Source organism: Sturnus vulgaris, chromosome 5 (genome assembly GCF_052056855.1).
Source record: "Sturnus vulgaris isolate bStuVul1 chromosome 5, bStuVul1.hap1, whole genome shotgun sequence".
In the NCBI taxonomy this organism is placed as follows: domain Eukaryota; kingdom Metazoa; phylum Chordata; class Aves; order Passeriformes; family Sturnidae; genus Sturnus; species Sturnus vulgaris.
In genome coordinates this window covers 26349974-26368135 of record NC_142247.1, presented here as the reverse complement: position 1 = coordinate 26368135, position 18162 = coordinate 26349974, and the positions used below count along the sequence as shown (strand labels likewise).

General features: G+C 39.2%; 1 protein-coding gene across 11 annotated transcripts in view; it reads left to right on the top strand.

The window, feature by feature from the left end:
* Nucleotides 1-12654: 12654 nt before the first annotated feature.
* The window catches only part of ANKS1B (ankyrin repeat and sterile alpha motif domain containing 1B), a 405789-nt gene continuing 400281 nt past the window's right edge, over nucleotides 12655-18162 (top strand). For 4 of the 11 annotated variants that reach the window (XM_088165097.1, XM_088165092.1, XM_088165095.1 and 1 more), the window contains exon 1: nucleotides 12657-12813. In XM_088165097.1, the coding sequence (XP_088021223.1) occupies nucleotides 12680-12813 (134 nt within the window). In that variant the 5' untranslated portion in view covers nucleotides 12657-12679. Of the gene's footprint in view, nucleotides 12814-18162 lie in introns of all 11 variants that reach the window. The other 7 variants (XM_088165093.1, XM_088165089.1, XM_088165088.1 and 4 more) reach the window with 4 other exon arrangements.

Genomic DNA, 18162 nt, shown 5'->3' with positions numbered 1-18162 from the left:
TGATTGCTCTGGCAGTGACCTCCTCGTCTTAGTACCAACAGGAAACCTGAGAGCACAAGCAGCACAAAGGTCATGCTAATCGGGCTTAAGGGATGCAAAACGTAGATAGGAATGGTGCTCTTTGCTGAAGGAACAAAGCTTTGTTTCTCAATAAAATTAGGAAAAAGCATAAAGATTGCTGGTAAATAAAAGCTGTGTACTTAGCAGTTGTTTGCAGTTTTAGGTATTTTTAGCATGATTATATAAAAGCTTAATTAAAATTGTGTTTAATGAAGATATTTTTGAACGTTTTAGTATTTCAATAACTTTTTTGCAATTCTCAGCTTCTCAAATACTATAGAAAGTCTTGCAAGTATGTAATGCTACTTGCTAGCTGAAACAAGTTGCAGGAATGAAATCTTCAAAAATCAACTAAACTCTTGATAGCCTGTGTTCTCTCCCAAAATAAGGGGTAACTTCTACATCCCAAAGATGAATCTTTCATGTTGCCACCTAATTAAATGGGTAGATAAGAACTTTTTTAAAAGGTATTTTTTTGGCTTTGTCTGCTATTGCCCAAGCCACTCCTAAACAGTTGCATTAAAGTATGTGTATTTTATTATTCCTTCACTATCTCCTGCCTTTCTTTTTGTTGCCATCACTCGTTTTAGTGTGAGTGGAAGTGGAATATATGTATTTCCTAAAGGTTTCTGCCATGTAATCTCAGTATTAAATCTTAATGTTGTTTTAACAATCTCTGAGAGCATTGTTTTGGAAGTAAAAAGAAGATGTACTTATGCCTTATCTTCTTTGAGAGTAAGATGGCAGTGTGCGGAGCATAATGCATGAACTGGTTAATACAGTTTTCCTTGGACAGAGTCTGTTTGAAACCACCATGATTTAATTTGAGTTAGATAATTGCTAAGTATTTTAAACATTTGACAGAGACATGGACGAATGAGCGCTTCGGAAGTGGTAGTGTGAGGCAGTAAGTGGTGAATAAAGAGGCAGCCTCCGTGCACCTTACCTGCGGAACAAATCTGCCAACCACATTCCACCACTACCACGGAAGGTGCAACTGCCAGGAACACCTTCTGTCAGCCTAATGGTATTGTTCTAGTAAGGTGGAGTTTTCGAGCACTGGAAATTGCTTTTGCGGTGAGCATTACCATGTGGCAGCCCGTGACGGTGGACGTGTCGCCGCTGCGAGCAGCCGCCAGGGGGCGCCCTGGGAAGGGTCGCCGGGCAGCCTGGAGCTGCATTACAGGACTGAACATCAGGGCCGCTCTTACAAATCTACACAGCTGGGCTTTGTTCCTACTGCCTTCTTTACAGCACATGCTTTCCTCTATAAGTGAATCACATGAGCTGCCTGAACAGTGTCAGAACAAAGATTTTCTTCCCCCTTTTAGCTTTAAATAAATGATAAAAACTTATTTTTCTATGTATTGTCCCTTTTATGGTATGATTTTTACCAGATTTTTTGTGCTTCATCATTATCTCTTAAAAGTGTAGAATAAATTTTTATGGTTTTCCTATCATTCTATAGATGAAAACCTCCACCTTGATATCAAAAATTTATTTGTTCAATTTCCTCGCTACCAAGAAAAAAACCCTCGTTTTTAAGAAAAGGAACATATAGAGAGGTTTCCTATGTTTCTTTGGGAATAACCAAATGTAATCCTTTACAAATGCTTACCTTACCCACCTTCACCAGATGGTAATCTAACATGACAGTTTATATTAACACTATAGTGTGTGGTAAGTGATCTGGAGTTATTTCTTTTTATAGCCTGTTTGGCTATTCAAAAACTTACAGGCAGAATGACTAAGCAGAGAGAAAAGCAATTTATATAAAATTTACTGTAGGAATGGGGTCACTTTATTTTTGTCAAATAGAGAAAATAGCATCGAAAGCAGCTGTCTCTTCATTCCTCTGGAATCTTAATGTCATTTTTTCCTTCCACTTATTTTTAATTATATTTCTAATAAGAGGCTGCAACTCAGGATAGGTACAATGGAGAGTTTTTTAAGATGTCATACTGGAACATGTTGCAGAACATGACAATGTACTGGACACCAGCAAAATCACAGCTGCTTACCTGAATTGCATTTGATGTAGAAATGAGGCTTCTCTGCTCAAACTTAGCAGGAAGATAGCAGGAAGTCTCTTGAAAAAACACTTCCTTCTAAACATGAGATTTGCTATTGCTGCAGTATTCACCAAAATACATATATATATATATATATATTTACAGACTTTTTGAGTTTGTATATGTGTATATATATATATTTGAAAGTATTTATACCACAGCTTTCTTAAAGAATTATAAAAACTATGTCACCCCCAGCATTTCATTTTCTATCCAGAAGTAATGTAAGAAATATGGTAAATTGCAAGCAGTCATTGAGAAATTCTTTAAAGCAGTATGAGAGATACTTGCTCTAACTGGGTCCTAAATCCTTCCAAATCATTAACAGCTGGCAATGTAACTCATGGAAACTACAAGCCAAGTTCCAAACTCATGCTCATCAGAAGATACATCTGAGAGGGGTCATGGCCTGAATGCTGCTCTTAAACCTTCCTTTGCTATTATCAAAAGTATTTTCAGCTTATGCAACAGGAAAAAATTCCTTCAAAGTCATAATGTTAAGAAGATTTAAAAGACTCCTTGAAATGGGACTTGAGAAAATACTTGAGCAGGAAAAGGCAACCTAGAGTTAATCTCTTTTGCCTTTTCATTATGCAAAACATGTCTCTTATTTAGCTACTGTAAGTCAAGGAGGAAAAAGGGAGAGTGTTTGAAATAAGCGTAGGGAAAACAATACACTAGAACAAATTCTGAGCACCTTATTGATGAAAATGTGTTCCTATGTGGCTGAAGAGCTGTTATTGTTAATGTCAGTGTGGCTGCCTTTAAATCCACAGCTGCTGGAATTAAAAGGAATATTTTTACTTAGCAGCAAATAGTAATGTATAGGCAGTAACAGATTAATTTTTTTCTTCTCCATCTGGTGATAAAACTCATATATGGAACAACATCATACTGCATGTGTTAGCTGGATATTAACTGACAAGCACTGTCATAATCTCCCACTTTGCCAGTCGTTTCACTTTAAGGACCCTTGGAAACTTCTTATGCCAGTCAGGAGACCCTACCTCAAGTGGGATTTATGAATAACAGGAAACGTAGGTATCAGATACTCAGTATCAAATCTCACCTATTCTACCATTCCTGATATCCACTGGAAATGGGCCTGCCAGAAAAATCTGAGTCTGAAACACTGGAGATGATTACCATGAGAACTTAATTGAAGCTGTGTGTAACTAAAAAAGGATAAGGCAGAGCTGTAGCACAAACACATCCTGAGCATGATGTACATTTTCACTGTAACCATCCTAACAGGGATGTGAGAAAGACAGGGTTGTATTATAGAAGGAAGTGGAAAAGAGAGACTGAGAATTTCTATGAAAGGAAATTTTAAAATTGCAGCAAGAGAGAAATGCACAATAAACAGACAAGCTGAATATTTATTAAATCAGGTGCTAGGAATGTTTAGTTACTGTATAACAATGTGCATTAGATCAGCTACATACAAAATGTATGAAACATTCAAAGTAATTGGAAAATATGATTTGATGTAAAAATAATGCTACTAGAAAAAAAAAAGAAATTGACTTGGCTTCCACAACAAATCTGCTCAAATGGTGGTAGTGGTGAAATGTTTCAGTCTCACCTCACAGGAAACAAGTGATAGGACAAGAGGAAACCACCTCAAGTCACACTAGGGGAGGTTTAGGTTGGTCATTAGGAAAAATTTCTGGACGAAAAGGGTTGTCAAGCACTGGAACACTCTTGTGTTCTACCAGAAAGTGGTGGAGTCACCATCCCTGAAGGTATTTTAAAGATGTTGAGAAGTAACACTTAATGGACACAGTGCAGTGGTGGACTTGGCAGTGATGGGGCAATGGTTGGGCTCCATGAAAGGTCTTTTCCAAAATGAAGATTTCTGTGAAAAGGGATTGGGCTAATGCAAGGTAGTCTCTTCCCTGTGATATTGCTGAGAAAAAGCAATAGTTTACTAATTATTAATAGTTTAGTAACTGTTAATAGAAATACTAACATAAAAATAAAACTGGGCAGTTCCATATTTTGATATTTCAAATTTTAAAATGTTTTATTGTATCTTCAATATAACAAGGAATGATGTGATGAAATAGTAGTGTCATAGAAGCTCATTAATTTTCCTTCACCAAGTCTATTTTCAGAAAACTATAATGTGTAGTAGGTCCAGAGGTGTGAAAAGAGGAAACAAATGTAAGAAAACAGCAGTTCTCAGATTTATGTGACTTCAGTATTTTCCTACTTGGATTATTCATCCTACTTTAGTTATTCACCCAGTCTTATTGGAGGTGGATCTTTTTAGCTCCAATTTGTTGTACACTTAATTATTTGATTAAAGATTACTTTGCATTAATTATTGCATATTTTTCAAGGATTATGGCAGCCTATTTGCATATCCATAGCAGAGTGTGTCTCTGTACTTTCTATTCTCTTAATAGAATATGGAAATAGAACTTCTATCACAAATAGCTGCACCAGTTTTCTTCCAGTATGAAAGAAGGCAAAGATTAATTCCTAGATCTGTTTACTGAATCAGCTCCAGTTAGAAGAGTGTTGTGGATATGCTGGTGTTCCTGTAATCTTCTCTGCTACCTTTGCTACTGGTGCTCTGGGGTAGGTCACTATGCTATTATGTTCTTGAAACATTTATCTTACATGGAATAATTTTTTGTGCATGGTTCTTCCTTTGAGATCTCAGCTTTTACTTAGCTGCTGAAATAAAATCAGGGCTTTTTGCCTGAGGTTGATAGTCACCTTCAGTTCAGATGAGTAAGTGCAAATCAAATTAATTGGCTGTTTTAGCCATAGACTTTACCAATTATTTTTTTAGACAAAGACGTATTGTTAGAAGGTTCAAAATGAGGGAGTTGCACATCAGCAAACAAATTACTCATGTTAATATTTTCCTCTGTAATCCAGTTACACAAGAGGTAATTGAGATTAAGAAATTCACTGCATTACCATGTCCTCATTCAAAAAGCAATAATTTTCTTCCCTAGGCAGTGCAGGACTAGCTGTCTGATTTTAATAAACACTCTAGACTGTTGTTTTGTGTGGCTTGAAGAAGTAATTAAGAATGAAGAACCTTTTTACTGTTGGGCTAACTGAATAAAATATGTTGGGGCCCTAATCTTGTGCTAAGAGCAAAGTACCAGCTTCACAAAATCACCATTTCTGAGAAATTTAATATTAATTGGGTTTTTTGACAGACAGCAGAAGCACTCCTAACATCAGAATAACTATGTGGTTGTATATGTACTGTACAAAACCACAGTAAACACTGTGCTGTGTATTTTTATTTACATATGAAGACTCCATTAAACTAGACTCATACACAAGGCAGTAACCTGATATAAAAGAGATTAGCAAGATGATGAGTAAAGCTTACATACCAGTTATTTGTGCTGTGTTGCTATCAGTGTGCACACATCCAGGTCCATGATAAAATGTCATTTCTCGGAATAAAAGCACATGCTCCCAAGTGGAATACAAAGCAAACCCAAGCCTATTCTAAATTAAAATATTTGCATGAAAACAACATCTTAACTTGTTTTAAGTCTGTCCCCTGACCACTGTGATTCCTAAGTTCTTCTTTAGGAAAAATAATTGGTTTATACTTACTTTTTCCATGTCCCTTGTTTAATATACTTCTATTTATAGCTCCCTATGGTTATAATTTTTTAAAGCTGAAGTGGCCTAGACTAGGCTTTACAAAGACTGTACATACCATACATCTGATTATAGCTCTTCACCTTTACTGTACCTTGCTTAGTTCTGGTGTAATGTTTTTGAGACAGGACAAACTCAGTGGTTTTATACACTGACATATTGATGTTCATTTCCTTTCCTAATAATTCCCAATAATTGTGTTTGCCATTTTGATTACCATATAGCATTAAATGGATATTTTTATAGACATGTATGGAGATATAACAGCAGTTTTGGAATTGTAAAAGGGGAATCCAAAATATCCCTCCGCTGAAAAATTATTCCTTTCTTTTGTCAATGTTGAGTTCCACCTTCTGTTTTATTATCTACTACAACAATGTACTCTTTCATACTCGGTTTTAGTCCAAGCTATCCTGAAAACTGTGGTTTTGCTATTTTATTTCACTTTTTTATTCTCTTCAGAGGCTCTTTATGAGCCTGCTGGACAGTGCAGGTCATAGGAGAGATCTCTGCACAGCTGTGCTGCCAACCTCTCACCAGTGGGAAAACTGGCCATTTTTCCCTTTCGCTTTCCTTCCTTTAACCACTCACAAGAGAATCATCCCTCTTAATAACAATTTGATTTCCTTAAAAGTATTCTCCAAGGACCTTGTCAAAAGCTTTTTGGAAAGCCAAATGCAACCTATTGATTGACTGGCAATTTTCTATATGCTCTTTGACTCCTCCAAAGATGTCCTATAGAAACAGGAGACATGACTTGCTTCACCAAAAGCTGTACTGAATCTTCACTATTGCATGCAGCCAAGTGTCTACCAATTTTCCAAGCATGCAAATTAACTCAGTAGTTCTCCAGGACCCCTTCAAGCCCCTTAGGAGATATTAGAATCACATTTGCCACCTTCCACTTATCTAGTACCAAGGCCAATTGAAACAACAGCTCACACATCATCATTTTAATTTTGTAAGTGTTAGATCTGAGGTCCTCAGACTCTTTGGGAAATTGAATTTGGTCCAGGCAAGTTATTTTCATTTATTGATTTGTTTCAACAAAGCCTTTGCTTATGGGACTGTAACTTCAGTTAACACCTTGGACTTGGCCTGTAAAGAAAGGCTCTGGTAGTTGAAATGTCAACTACTTTTTCACCACGAAGTTATATCCACTGGAAAAAAAACTGGCCAGACCAAGAATCCAGTGCAAAGTTAGCTATGTGCATCATTTGTGTTAAGAATAAGCATCAAAGCTAAAACTTGCAAGGATTTGGTAAATTAAAGCTAGCAAGAGAATCCGTGGAAGACTGCACATTTGACAATGCTATACTGAGAAAAGAGTGCTGTGTCCATTTGGTTCCAGATTAATTCCCACCGCAACATTAATCAAGTATCTGTCATGTTTTCTCCTTTGAAATTTCAAATACATTCTGCCTGGTTGGTCATGTATGCACAAATACAAACATACCTAAAAAATGCATGATGTATGAATATTCACTCAACCATTTATATAAATTATGAGGAGTGATTTACCACTATGTATTCATGTAGGATAGTTACTATTAGAAGAGACAAAACCAGAACAGACTCCCTGGCAGAACACTTGTAGCTATGCTATTGCCTTACGATGCTTTCCTGGATGTTACTGATGGAGAGCAAGGATAACACTTGCACACAATTCTACCATTTGTCTGTACTTGCAGTTGCAGTCCCTTGTCACTTGCATGTTTCAGCTGAGACTTCTCTATGATCCTTCTTTCAAGCAGTCAAAATCTGATGTGTAGGCAATGTTGTACATATCCTCAAGGGAAGATAAGAAGAGAAAAATATTTTATAGTCTGAAAGAGGTTGCAATGTATCAGAGGTAGAAACAAGTCATTTTTTATGCAGTAAGCTTTACATTAAGCAGTATAGGCAAAGCTTTAATATTGTACTGTATCTGTCAGCACACACTGGATTGGGGCATCTAATCAGTATGCTGCTCTTAGAAGCTTGTATCCACATTTGATTGTGCATTTCTCTCTAATGCATGAAAAATAGTCTCAGGCATATTTTGATAGCACACTGATGTAAACCGAACACAGAGCAGAAGGATTGGATGAATAATCATACTGCTAATCCCACCTGCTGTCACACAAGAAATATATGTAAAGATATGTATAGATAAGCCAGTTAACCTTAGCATCTGCCATGAGAGCAAAATCACAATTGCACTGGAAATGGCACAGCAGACAGATTTGACTTTCTGTCAGTACTATCCTATGCCCATATTCTGGAGGCTTGGTTCTCCAGCGCTGACACAACCTGCAGCCTGTGTGTCCTTGACACTTTCCAGCAGTGGGACGTTCCAGCCCTGTGGGGAATGCAACACACTTCCCTTGGTAGTGGGATGACTCTGTAGGTTAGTGGCTGTGAGGCAGAATCACAGTTTCATTTCTTGCTCTTCTTTAATGTGTTCAGACCCCCGTAAGAATGATGCCGTGGGGTCACTGCAAATGCTGAGACAGTGTCTTGCTGTTGTGCAACATCACAAGGGACTGCTTTTCCATTCATTTCCCCTGCAAATTTCCGACATGCTTGAAAGGAAGTAAGTGTTTACAGAAAATGGGATCTAGTCAGAATTGTTTGGTCAGAGACAGGATTGTTATGGGTAAGTTGTTAAAAATTGCTTCTTCCTCATATGTTACTTCTGATTCTACTTAATCGGGTGAGTCCAAGAATCTGTGCAGTCTTTTAAGACCACAGAACTCGTGGTGTTTTTATATCCCTCATGAGATAGTTTTAGTACCTTCAGTTTCTATAATTTTCTTTTCCAGTGGGGGAGGATGCAAGTCCTTTTGCATATTTCAGTGGTGAGAGCTAAACTAAGCATCATGTGAGTATTATGGTGTGTCCCAGTTTTCCAAACCGGGCCAGTGGCCATGTCCACTGTGCCATCTACCTGCTGAGCCTATCCCTGAGGAGGGCTGACCTGCATCCGGGTTCCACCTTGGCAGGGAACCAGGACGTCATGGCATTCACACCTGGCCTCAAGAGCTCATGGCTTGAAACTCAGTTTCTTTTTTATGCTATAGATATTCACTCTGAAGAGCAAAAGACAATATCTAGACTGAAAAACACTTGCCACCCAGGTGCATGAAAAATACTGCTTTCTCTTGGGCAGCCATCACAAAAATTAGAATAATAATCAGGCCTATTTAATGCTAATTTATTTTCTGCTGTCAAAAAGCTGATGGTTTATTCTAGCATTTTGTGCTTTGTCTCAGAATACCCCTCAGAATTTGTAATCGGGATCTTAGGCCTTCCCTATATCTTTACGTAAGAGAATTGATAATACATAGTCCTGAAATATGATGTCAATATGTTTGCTATTCTACACAACTGTTTTTTAGTATTATGGATTTAGTGTTTTCTTCAATACCCGCACCTGTTTTTCATACTCCCTTCCATGTTTCTGCTTGAAAATAGAGAGGGAAAAGTCATAGAATGTTTGAAAGCACTCATTTAATTTGCCTTTAATTCAGGGAGGCTGCAGGAGGAAGAAATGAAGAAGTTGTCACCGTGATATGAGAACAAAGCCGAGTGATAGTTGCATTGTAAAAACATTAAGGAACCTCCCTGCTTTTTACAGTCACTTCTAGTCCTTTCAAACGACAAAACAATTAAAGAATTTCTAGGTAAGCTAAGTGCTCTCTCTGGTATTTTAGAAAATGGAAGAAAACAGAAGGTAAAGCATATGTTGTTGAGAGAAATTTTGAGATTGAAGGTGTGATGCCACTTAGACACTGACAGCTGCAGTGGTCATAACTTAAAATGTCTTCACAAATACTAAAATCACAGAATCAAAATTCTGCTGTGATATGGAACATCACTGCTCAAAAAGCATACAACATTTTGAAAGATCTCTACTGTTTTACAAATTATTTTTCTCATCTGTAACTACTGCAAATTATACAGCCATGTTTCTACATTCTATATCTAATTCACTTATTTATCATACATACAACCTTTAACACTCCACAGTGTTGTCCTGATATTACAGGAGCAAAAAATGTAAGACATTTAAAATCACAAAGGAGTCCACTTAATCTAATGAATGGGTTTGACCATTTACGTTCAACTCAGTCTAGATAATTTTTCTTACTACAGTCCACTGTCAATTTCATCTCTGGAAACAGACCAGCCCATGTTCTCAATTCTTCTCCTTAGGATTTATCCACGTTTAACCATTCCATTAAATAGTGCTGCTTACATTCCTTTTTACCTTTCAAACTGATAGAATTACTCTGTTCTACCCTATTTGTTAATGAAACGAAATCTTCTATTTGGCCTTCACAGTTTTTTGGGGGGCACTAAGCTATGGTTTTACTGGGGTTTTGAGCCTTGCTACATTCATAAAATCTTTCTGAATTTGCTGGCTACTGCATGCATCTGGTCCATTGATATTTCTATGTTGATTCTCCATACTGTTCTCCAGCAGCTTTCTGGACGATCATTTCAATTAGAGCACAGTCTTGAGATTTTATTTCCCTAGAAGAATTATGTAACGTTTATACTGAGTCATATTTGCCATCTGCTGATCAAACCACATAAACAATACCGATTCTTGAAAACCTGAGGTTTTCTGTAGTATCTGCTTCTAATCTAATTTTTCACAAATGTGCAGGTTTATGCACACACTCTGCCTCTTCAGAGGCTCTCAGCAAACTTGAAGGAATCTCTTCATGCAGAGCATGCAGAGGATACATGTGAGAAGGTGTTTATCAGGCAATGCATGTGATTGTGTACAAAATCAAAAGCAAGGCAGGAATACAGAGAAATTATGGCAACCTTAACAATAATTCAGAATGCAGAGGTGCTCTTAGTTTATGGCTAACTTCTTTGGAACTAGTTAATGCCCAAGTAGCTGGCAACAAGATACAACTTCTTAGTCTGGCTTTAAATTACAGTTTTTCACTGTGACTCTTCTGTGACTAAGGACTTAAACTATAAATCCCACTTCATGTGATTATACATTTATATATTCAAACCACAATGAAACCCTTGTGATCACAGAATCAGGGCCTTAAAATTGCTATTTATATCAGACTCTTTCAATAAGAAAAGCTGTAGTTACAGAGTCCTTAATAATTTTATGCATGTGCTCAATTCTGTGTCCTGTTGACAATATTGAAGACATCATTTTACATCCTGAAAATTTTGTTTCTGTGCATGACTTTGTTGAAATTATAGGTCTCCATAAGGACTGTATTTCCTTTGTAAGAGAAAATCAGATCCCAGAATGAAATTTCTATCAATTTTTAAGATACTAAAATTGCCTAATTAGCTAATAGGGACTACTGACAGGGACTAAAACAAATCATTTGTGAAATCAACAAGGATCTTTCCACTGCCTTAAATGTACTATAGGTTTAGTGTGATAAATGCTCTCACAAAACATAATATTAGAATCCTGCCTAACACAACATTTTTTTGCAATGTTATTTTGCCATTGCTCCCATTGCTTCTTGTGAACACAAGAGGAGAGTGGGAACACATGGGAGAGTGCCACAGATCCGAGTGGGGGAACGGTGAGGAATCACAACTTATTTGCCTATGGTCCTACCTAAACCAATTACTAAGCTAAAACAGGAACACGGGGCTATAATGTAATTTTCACATACGCACAGTATCAAACGGTGCATTTGTCAAAGATGCCCCAATGAGCTGGCCAGCACTGAGTGTTTTCAGCATTGCTTGAAAGAACCCAAAATCCATGAGAAATGGTTAATTTCGGTGCCCGGAAAAGTCACACAATTTAAGAGGTCTCTGTAACAGAACTGGGAGCTCCAGAAGGGCTTGGCTTTGGTAGCAAATATATTCAGTTATACCTCCTATCCCTGGAAACACTGAGAAGCCGCGACCCTGGCGTGCGGCAGGTGCCGGCCGTCCCGCCTGCCCGACTCGCTCCTGAGCTCGGCGGGCCCGGCTTTCGCTCCCTGCCTGCGCCGCTCGGCTCCCGCCGCTGTCCCCGCATGGGCAGGGCTCCCGCCCCGCACACACGGGCGACCTGTGACAGGGCTCCTCGCCCCGCCCGCACCTGCTTACAATTCGCCCCGCGGGCAGGTGCGTGTCCCTCACGCCCGCAGCAGCAGCAACAACAGCAGCCGCCTGCCCTCTGCTCCCCCGGCCCTCAGCCCCCCGTGCCCGCCACCCGAGCCCCGTGCTCAGCGCGGGCAGCCACCCCGGCCCGGCCCGGCGCTCCCCGCAGGCCGCCCGGAGCCTCCGCGGGGGGCGCGGCCGGCGCACCTGGCGGGGCGGGGGGCGGGCGGCGCTGGCGGCACCGCAGTGGAGCGGGGGGCGGGCCGGGGCCCGGGGCCGGCGGAGCGCCGGGGCGGGCGGAGGGGGCGCCGCGCCCGGGCAGCCACTGGGAGCGCGCCAGCCGCGTCTCCTCAGCAACGGGCCTGGCACGGCAGGGCTGCGCCTCCTCCTCCTCCCTCCTTCCTCCTTCCCTCCCTGCGCCCGCTCCTCCCCGCTTCCGTCCGTCCGTCCGCCCGTCTGTGAGGGTCGTTATCTTCCCCGGCCCGTCCGGCAACCGGGGCCGCGGCTGCCCGCTCCCCTGAACCATCCTCCTGGCTGGGGCTGTGTGTGCATGGGAGTGGGGGGGAGGTTCTTTATTGGCCTCGTCCTCCCTCTCTCCCTCCCTCCCTCCCCCCTTCTTCTACACTCCACCCAGAAATGATCCAGTGAAACTAGGAGGAGGTGATTCTCCTCCTCCCTCCTGCTGCTGCTCCTGCTGGTCTGGAAGGGACTGCAGGAATCTGTGCTGTGCTCTGCTCTGAGGCAGGGTCTGGGGAGGGGAGCCCGTTCTGTGCAGGGAGGGGGCCGCGGTGACCCGGGGTGCAGCTCTCCCGTGGGGGACTGCTTGGTTCCCGACCATGGGGAAGGACCAGGAACTGCTGGAAGCCGCTCGCACTGGGAATGTGGCTCTGGTGGAGAAACTCCTCTCTGGGAGGAAAGGAGGGATCCTGGGCAGTGGATCTGGAGCTATTCCCTTATCCAGCTTATTGAGGTAGGGACATCATTCCCCATCAAACGCTGCGGATATTAACCTGTTCTTCCCTATAATCATTATCATCACCCCTCTCATCTTCATTTCTATTCCCGCATCCTTCATAGTAACAATAAATGGTTCACTCTCTCTCCAAGTACAAGCATGCTAGGGTTTAAAGTCACAGGCAGTCATTTTATTAACATAGTGGTAGTGAATTTCCTGCCTTCAATGCGTCTGCAGAATCCTTGTTCATTCTGTTACTAGCTGTGGTGCAGAACTTGTGTTTTGACTGCTGGGCTAATGCATATAATGTATTAATTACTCATCATCTGATATTTCCATCTTCAAATTGCTACTTTAATCACAGATGGAAGTGTTTATCACAGACAAGGCATTGCATCGTGGAATTCTGTGTAAAAAGACATAGCTTCACCCCATACCCTCATCCATAGCTGCTATCCTCGCTTGCAGAAGAAATTAGGTATGCCCATCATAATAAGCCTACAAAACAAAGAAAGGGAATCGTTTCTGTGGAAGATCATTGGGGCAGAAGAGGTGTAAAACTTAGGGAGCAGGTTAGGTAAGAGCAGCATTACTTTCAAGGTACCTGGATTTAGTGGAGTGAAACTGGGTTACTGGCCATGTTGGGTGGTAGGGCTTAACTTCAGTCATTAGTTGTATCTCCTGTGATCTACAGCGTGCCTTTGATCGTAAGTTTCATCATTCTCTTGAGTCAGAGAATTGTCACAATCATTTATGGCATTTGACTGTATTCAGAGCAGAGACAGTCTGCAGCACACAGTCCAGTGCTAGTGTTCAACACTAAACTAGGCATAGCAAAAGAAGAAAAAATGTAATGAAACACTGTTGACCTAGAACTTGAATAAATTGGGGGTTTTGTTTGGCTTTTTGTTTGTTGAAGAAAGAAGAGGTCTGGCACAATGGAAATGGATTAAATGAAAAGATATTTGTGATTCTGTTGCCAGTGCCTTCTTGTCAAGGTATTTATATTATTTCCGAGTTCCCTATCAGGGAAAATTTAATGTTAATTTTCCAAATTATACTGTTTAAATTCTATTATAAATTCTTGCTATTTTGGAGCTGGGTTTAGTGCTGTAAACAACAACAGTTCAGGTATTCATAGTTTACCAAAGTTCTGTGGTGCCCTAGTTCAATTAGCTATTGCACCACTGTTGAATTACTAGCCCATTGACCAAAATCAAAACACACCATGTGATTGCTTTTTGTACTGTGCTCAAATAGGCTGCTTAGGAAGAAGCGTGTCAGATAGTCAGTTGAATTTGAAATATGATAGCCACTTTTCTAAGTACAGAACTAAGTTCACTTAGGTACAATGACTGGCCATTTATAATCTAGCTCTAACACATGGTTTGTGTAGTGGCTTTCTCCAGGGCGTGTTGCCCTGTGCTGTATTCTTGCTGTTAATTTCATGTTGTATTCACTGTTAATTTCATGTTGTATATCGTGAGTTCTGTATATCCAGAGGGAGTGTATTTGCTTGTGCTTGCCTTCCTTTATTAAACAGCATTGTTGTATGTTGTGTACACAGAACACGTGAACCATGTGTTTTCTGTATACAGATGGGTCATCACAGTCCTTGTTTGTTACTCAGGATTGAAGAATTTGAGGTTTTAAAGTCAACTGGCTTTCTTTTTTCCTGGAAGTGCCCTTAGCTTGAAGAGAGGTAAAGCAGAGTAAAACATATGCTGTTTAATTTATGGCATTTCTTACTAATGTTAACAAGAATGTCTACAGCTTCTGTAAACACAGCTTCAAAAATTAAGAGCGAACTTTCAGCTATATGGTGCGTCCAGCTGTATGATGAAATATTTCTAATTTAGAAAGAATTCAGTAATGGTTTGATGCTTAAATGTTCACAATCTAACACACTATGGAGCATAAGACTTTTTAGATGGTTCAGCAGGAATGCTCAAAGCAGAAACTACTATGCATACAGTAAGTGTTTTTCAAGAAAGAATTATATGTGATAGGTATTTTGACATAGCTTTTTTTTTTTTTTTGGAGATGTTCCATGATCTAACTGATGCCATTAATTATGGATTAATAATTAGTGCAGAATGATGTGCAAGATTAAAGTTGGATTTATCTTGGTACAGAAAACATGGAAACAATATGCAAGTCATATGGACATCCTGATCCTGTTTGGGAAATCAACACTTACTGAAAATAGCAAAGTTGTACAAGAGCATACTTGTACAGTATAAAAGTTTGAATTTGAGGGGGTTCCAAAGATTTTTTTAAAATAGAAAACCTGAAGAAGTTTACTAGTACAGATATATTTTTTTTGCATACAGGTTATTAGAATAAATGTTTTTTAAAGTTGTTTTTAAAAAAACAACAGAGAAAAATATAGGGACATAATTTTCTTATTTTTATTTAATTTTTAGGAATCATTTTGACTGCAACTCCTACTGTTTTGTTGATCATAATTACCTCTCATTTTCTAAAATGGTGCCACAGAACTCTAAGTGTCCCACTGTGGTGAGAAAGGTCCATGTTGCTCTTTCTTTCTCCTTTTGGCAATGTTGTTGCCTCTGTTAAGTTGCAAAAGTCCAACTCTTTCAGCATGCATGTGGACTAATACTGTGCCTGGTGGTCTAGGTAGTAGGACTACATTGTCCCTTTGGAATTCTTCCAAGTGCTGGAGACAACTCACTTGATGTGACTGAACTCTCTATGGCTAGACGCCTTTTTTTTGGTGGAAATTTGCTGTACAGTAATTACATGCCCTGTGAATGAAATTTAATATTCATTAATTGACAAATACACATTGATTGTCTGAACCAATGAACAAACTATCTGAGCTCTGATGTCCTATTTACATTTTTATAACAGCTTTTTTTTTCTTAATGGTTAATGTTTTATGGTACTTGGGGGAAAATGGGGCAAACTTTTGTATGGGTATTCTGTAGTTGGACCTATTTCTTGATGCTAATTGCAGATTAAATTATACAGTTTTTAAAGGTCTGACTTCTAAGTCGTTAAATTATGACAACAGTTAGTTCAGGAAAACAGTTCTGTTCTGGAAGGCTATTTAAGCACACATATAAATGTATGAATGAATTCCTGCAAGAATTGAAACATGTGCTTAGAGTATGTGCAAAGTGCATAAAAATGATGTATGCTTAATTAAGACCTCATGTGCACCCAGATATCTGTAATACTTACTACATAATACATCATGCCCAAATTAGTTTATCTAAAACAACGACAAGAAATCAGTGATGTTTTACTGTGTGGACTCTGTAACTCATTTCAGCTCAGGAGAAGCTTTTGGAAGGCTGCTCTGGGTCAGTTTGTGCCACCTGCCTCAATCTCCGTAGTTTGCTCTTTATAATAAAGATTGGCTCAATATAGTGAAGGTGAATTCCTCAGGTGTAAAGATCAGCATAAGGCATAGCAACATACTAGAGCAAGTAACCTCAGTAAACACCTGATGTGATTTAGTTGCTTAAAATTTGATACTTACTGGTATTTTAGGTGAATAGGTGATTTCTGAATGGACTGATGGATTTTGACAAAGAACCAGGAACTCTGGAGACACATCTACATTCCAGGTGTGATACAGTAGGACATCTAAAGCTGTGTTACATGTTTTGCCTATGGTCTCCAGCCCAAAACATTAGTGCAGGGCTGGGGTCTCTTCTTTTACTATGAAACAAGGCTATTTTGAGACACCTCACGAAGCATTCAGTTTAGAAGACTTCAGTCTAAATTTATTTTTTCTGTTTCTTTGTGGATTCTACTGCCTGGAATTGTCATATATTAGTATATTAAACATGTTTCATATTAAAAAAAAAAAAAGTTTACGTTTAGAATTAGAGATTTTTTTTCTAGATTGCAAATAGAATTTTCACATATTTTAAAGTGAATTCACTGGCTCTTATATTATTCCTTGAACTTATATTCAATGTAAACACAAAAACTTGACAGTAAAATCCCCCAGTCGAGAGAACAGAATAACAGAATGTATCATTCTGTTATGGTAACATTCTGTTATCAGAGATCTGTATCCCAAGTTCTTAAATTCATATTAAAGGATTTAACATACAGAAAGAGCAAAGTGTTTCTAACAAACCTGGTATTTTAAATTTACTTAATTTGGTTATCTCTGTATACATAGCATATTTTAATTGACCAATCAGATTTTCATTGTTGGATAGAGACAGCCTTTGTTTCTTTCAAAGAGTTTAGGAAAAATGACTTTGAAGACTTTAATTTATCTCAGAGACCTTACCTCATTTTGCCATATGTAGCCATGCACATGCCTATTTGTTCTACATTACTAGCAGGAATGGACAGTCTTTGCTTAATTTGTAGTATTTTTAAACTGTACATGTTAAAAGAGCTTTGGATTTTTAACAGGACTGTGGAATTGAATATTAATTAATATGAACTGGCACAGAGTAGTAGGGAAGGTGGAACTGGCCCTTTTTTGCTCTTTGTTGGCTGCTGCCATTACACAGCATGAGAGGGTGGAGCAGCCTGCCTGGAGCTGGTATTTTCCTCTTCCACACTTGGCACTGTGGCAGGGAATGGCTCCGTTCTTTGCTCCGTTCTTTGCTCAGCCTTACTTAGCACAGCTACACCATCTAGGCCTGGCCCAAGTCATTTCTCCTCTAAAGTGTAAGAAACACGGCAAGCAGATTGTCAGTCTGGGAGTTGCAATCTGTTTCCTCATCTGTTTCTCAGAGCAGTGTCTTGCTTGCAGCAAAGCCACAGTTTAGCCTGATGGCCTCAGTGCGTGCTGAAAACCACACAGATCTTCTTCTATCCTTGTGCAGAGCCCTCTGATTCACTCAGCTTCCTTTGCAAAAACAGATCACACTTGGTAGGCCTTGTAGAGCAGGAAGTATTTAAAATGTTGAAATACTTTGTGAAGCTTTAGTTAACAGTTTTAAGGTTTTTTCATGTTATAATTTTAGTAATAAATGGATCAGGTTAACAAGAATAAGAGGACTACTTCTATTTATCATTACAAGTAGCATTGTTTAAAGTAAGGGGAGCTTTCTCATATTCCTGTATAAGGAGATTGTATTATGTGAGGCTTGCAGTACTGGAGTCCTGGGCTCACAAAGTTCCAAGGTATTTATTTCAGACACAAGCACAGATAATAAAATGGAAAGTATTTATTATATCTTTCAATGGGGCATCCAGTTAGTCTCTATTTATTTCTAATTTTAGTTATACTATTTTTAATTAATGAAGAGGTTTGTACCAATGTCCTAAGCAGAGACCAGCATTCCCAGATTTCCCAATTACTTTCTTTATCCTGTTAGAGTAAGTAACCTAATTATTTTGAGGACATATTAATCTTTCTTCTTT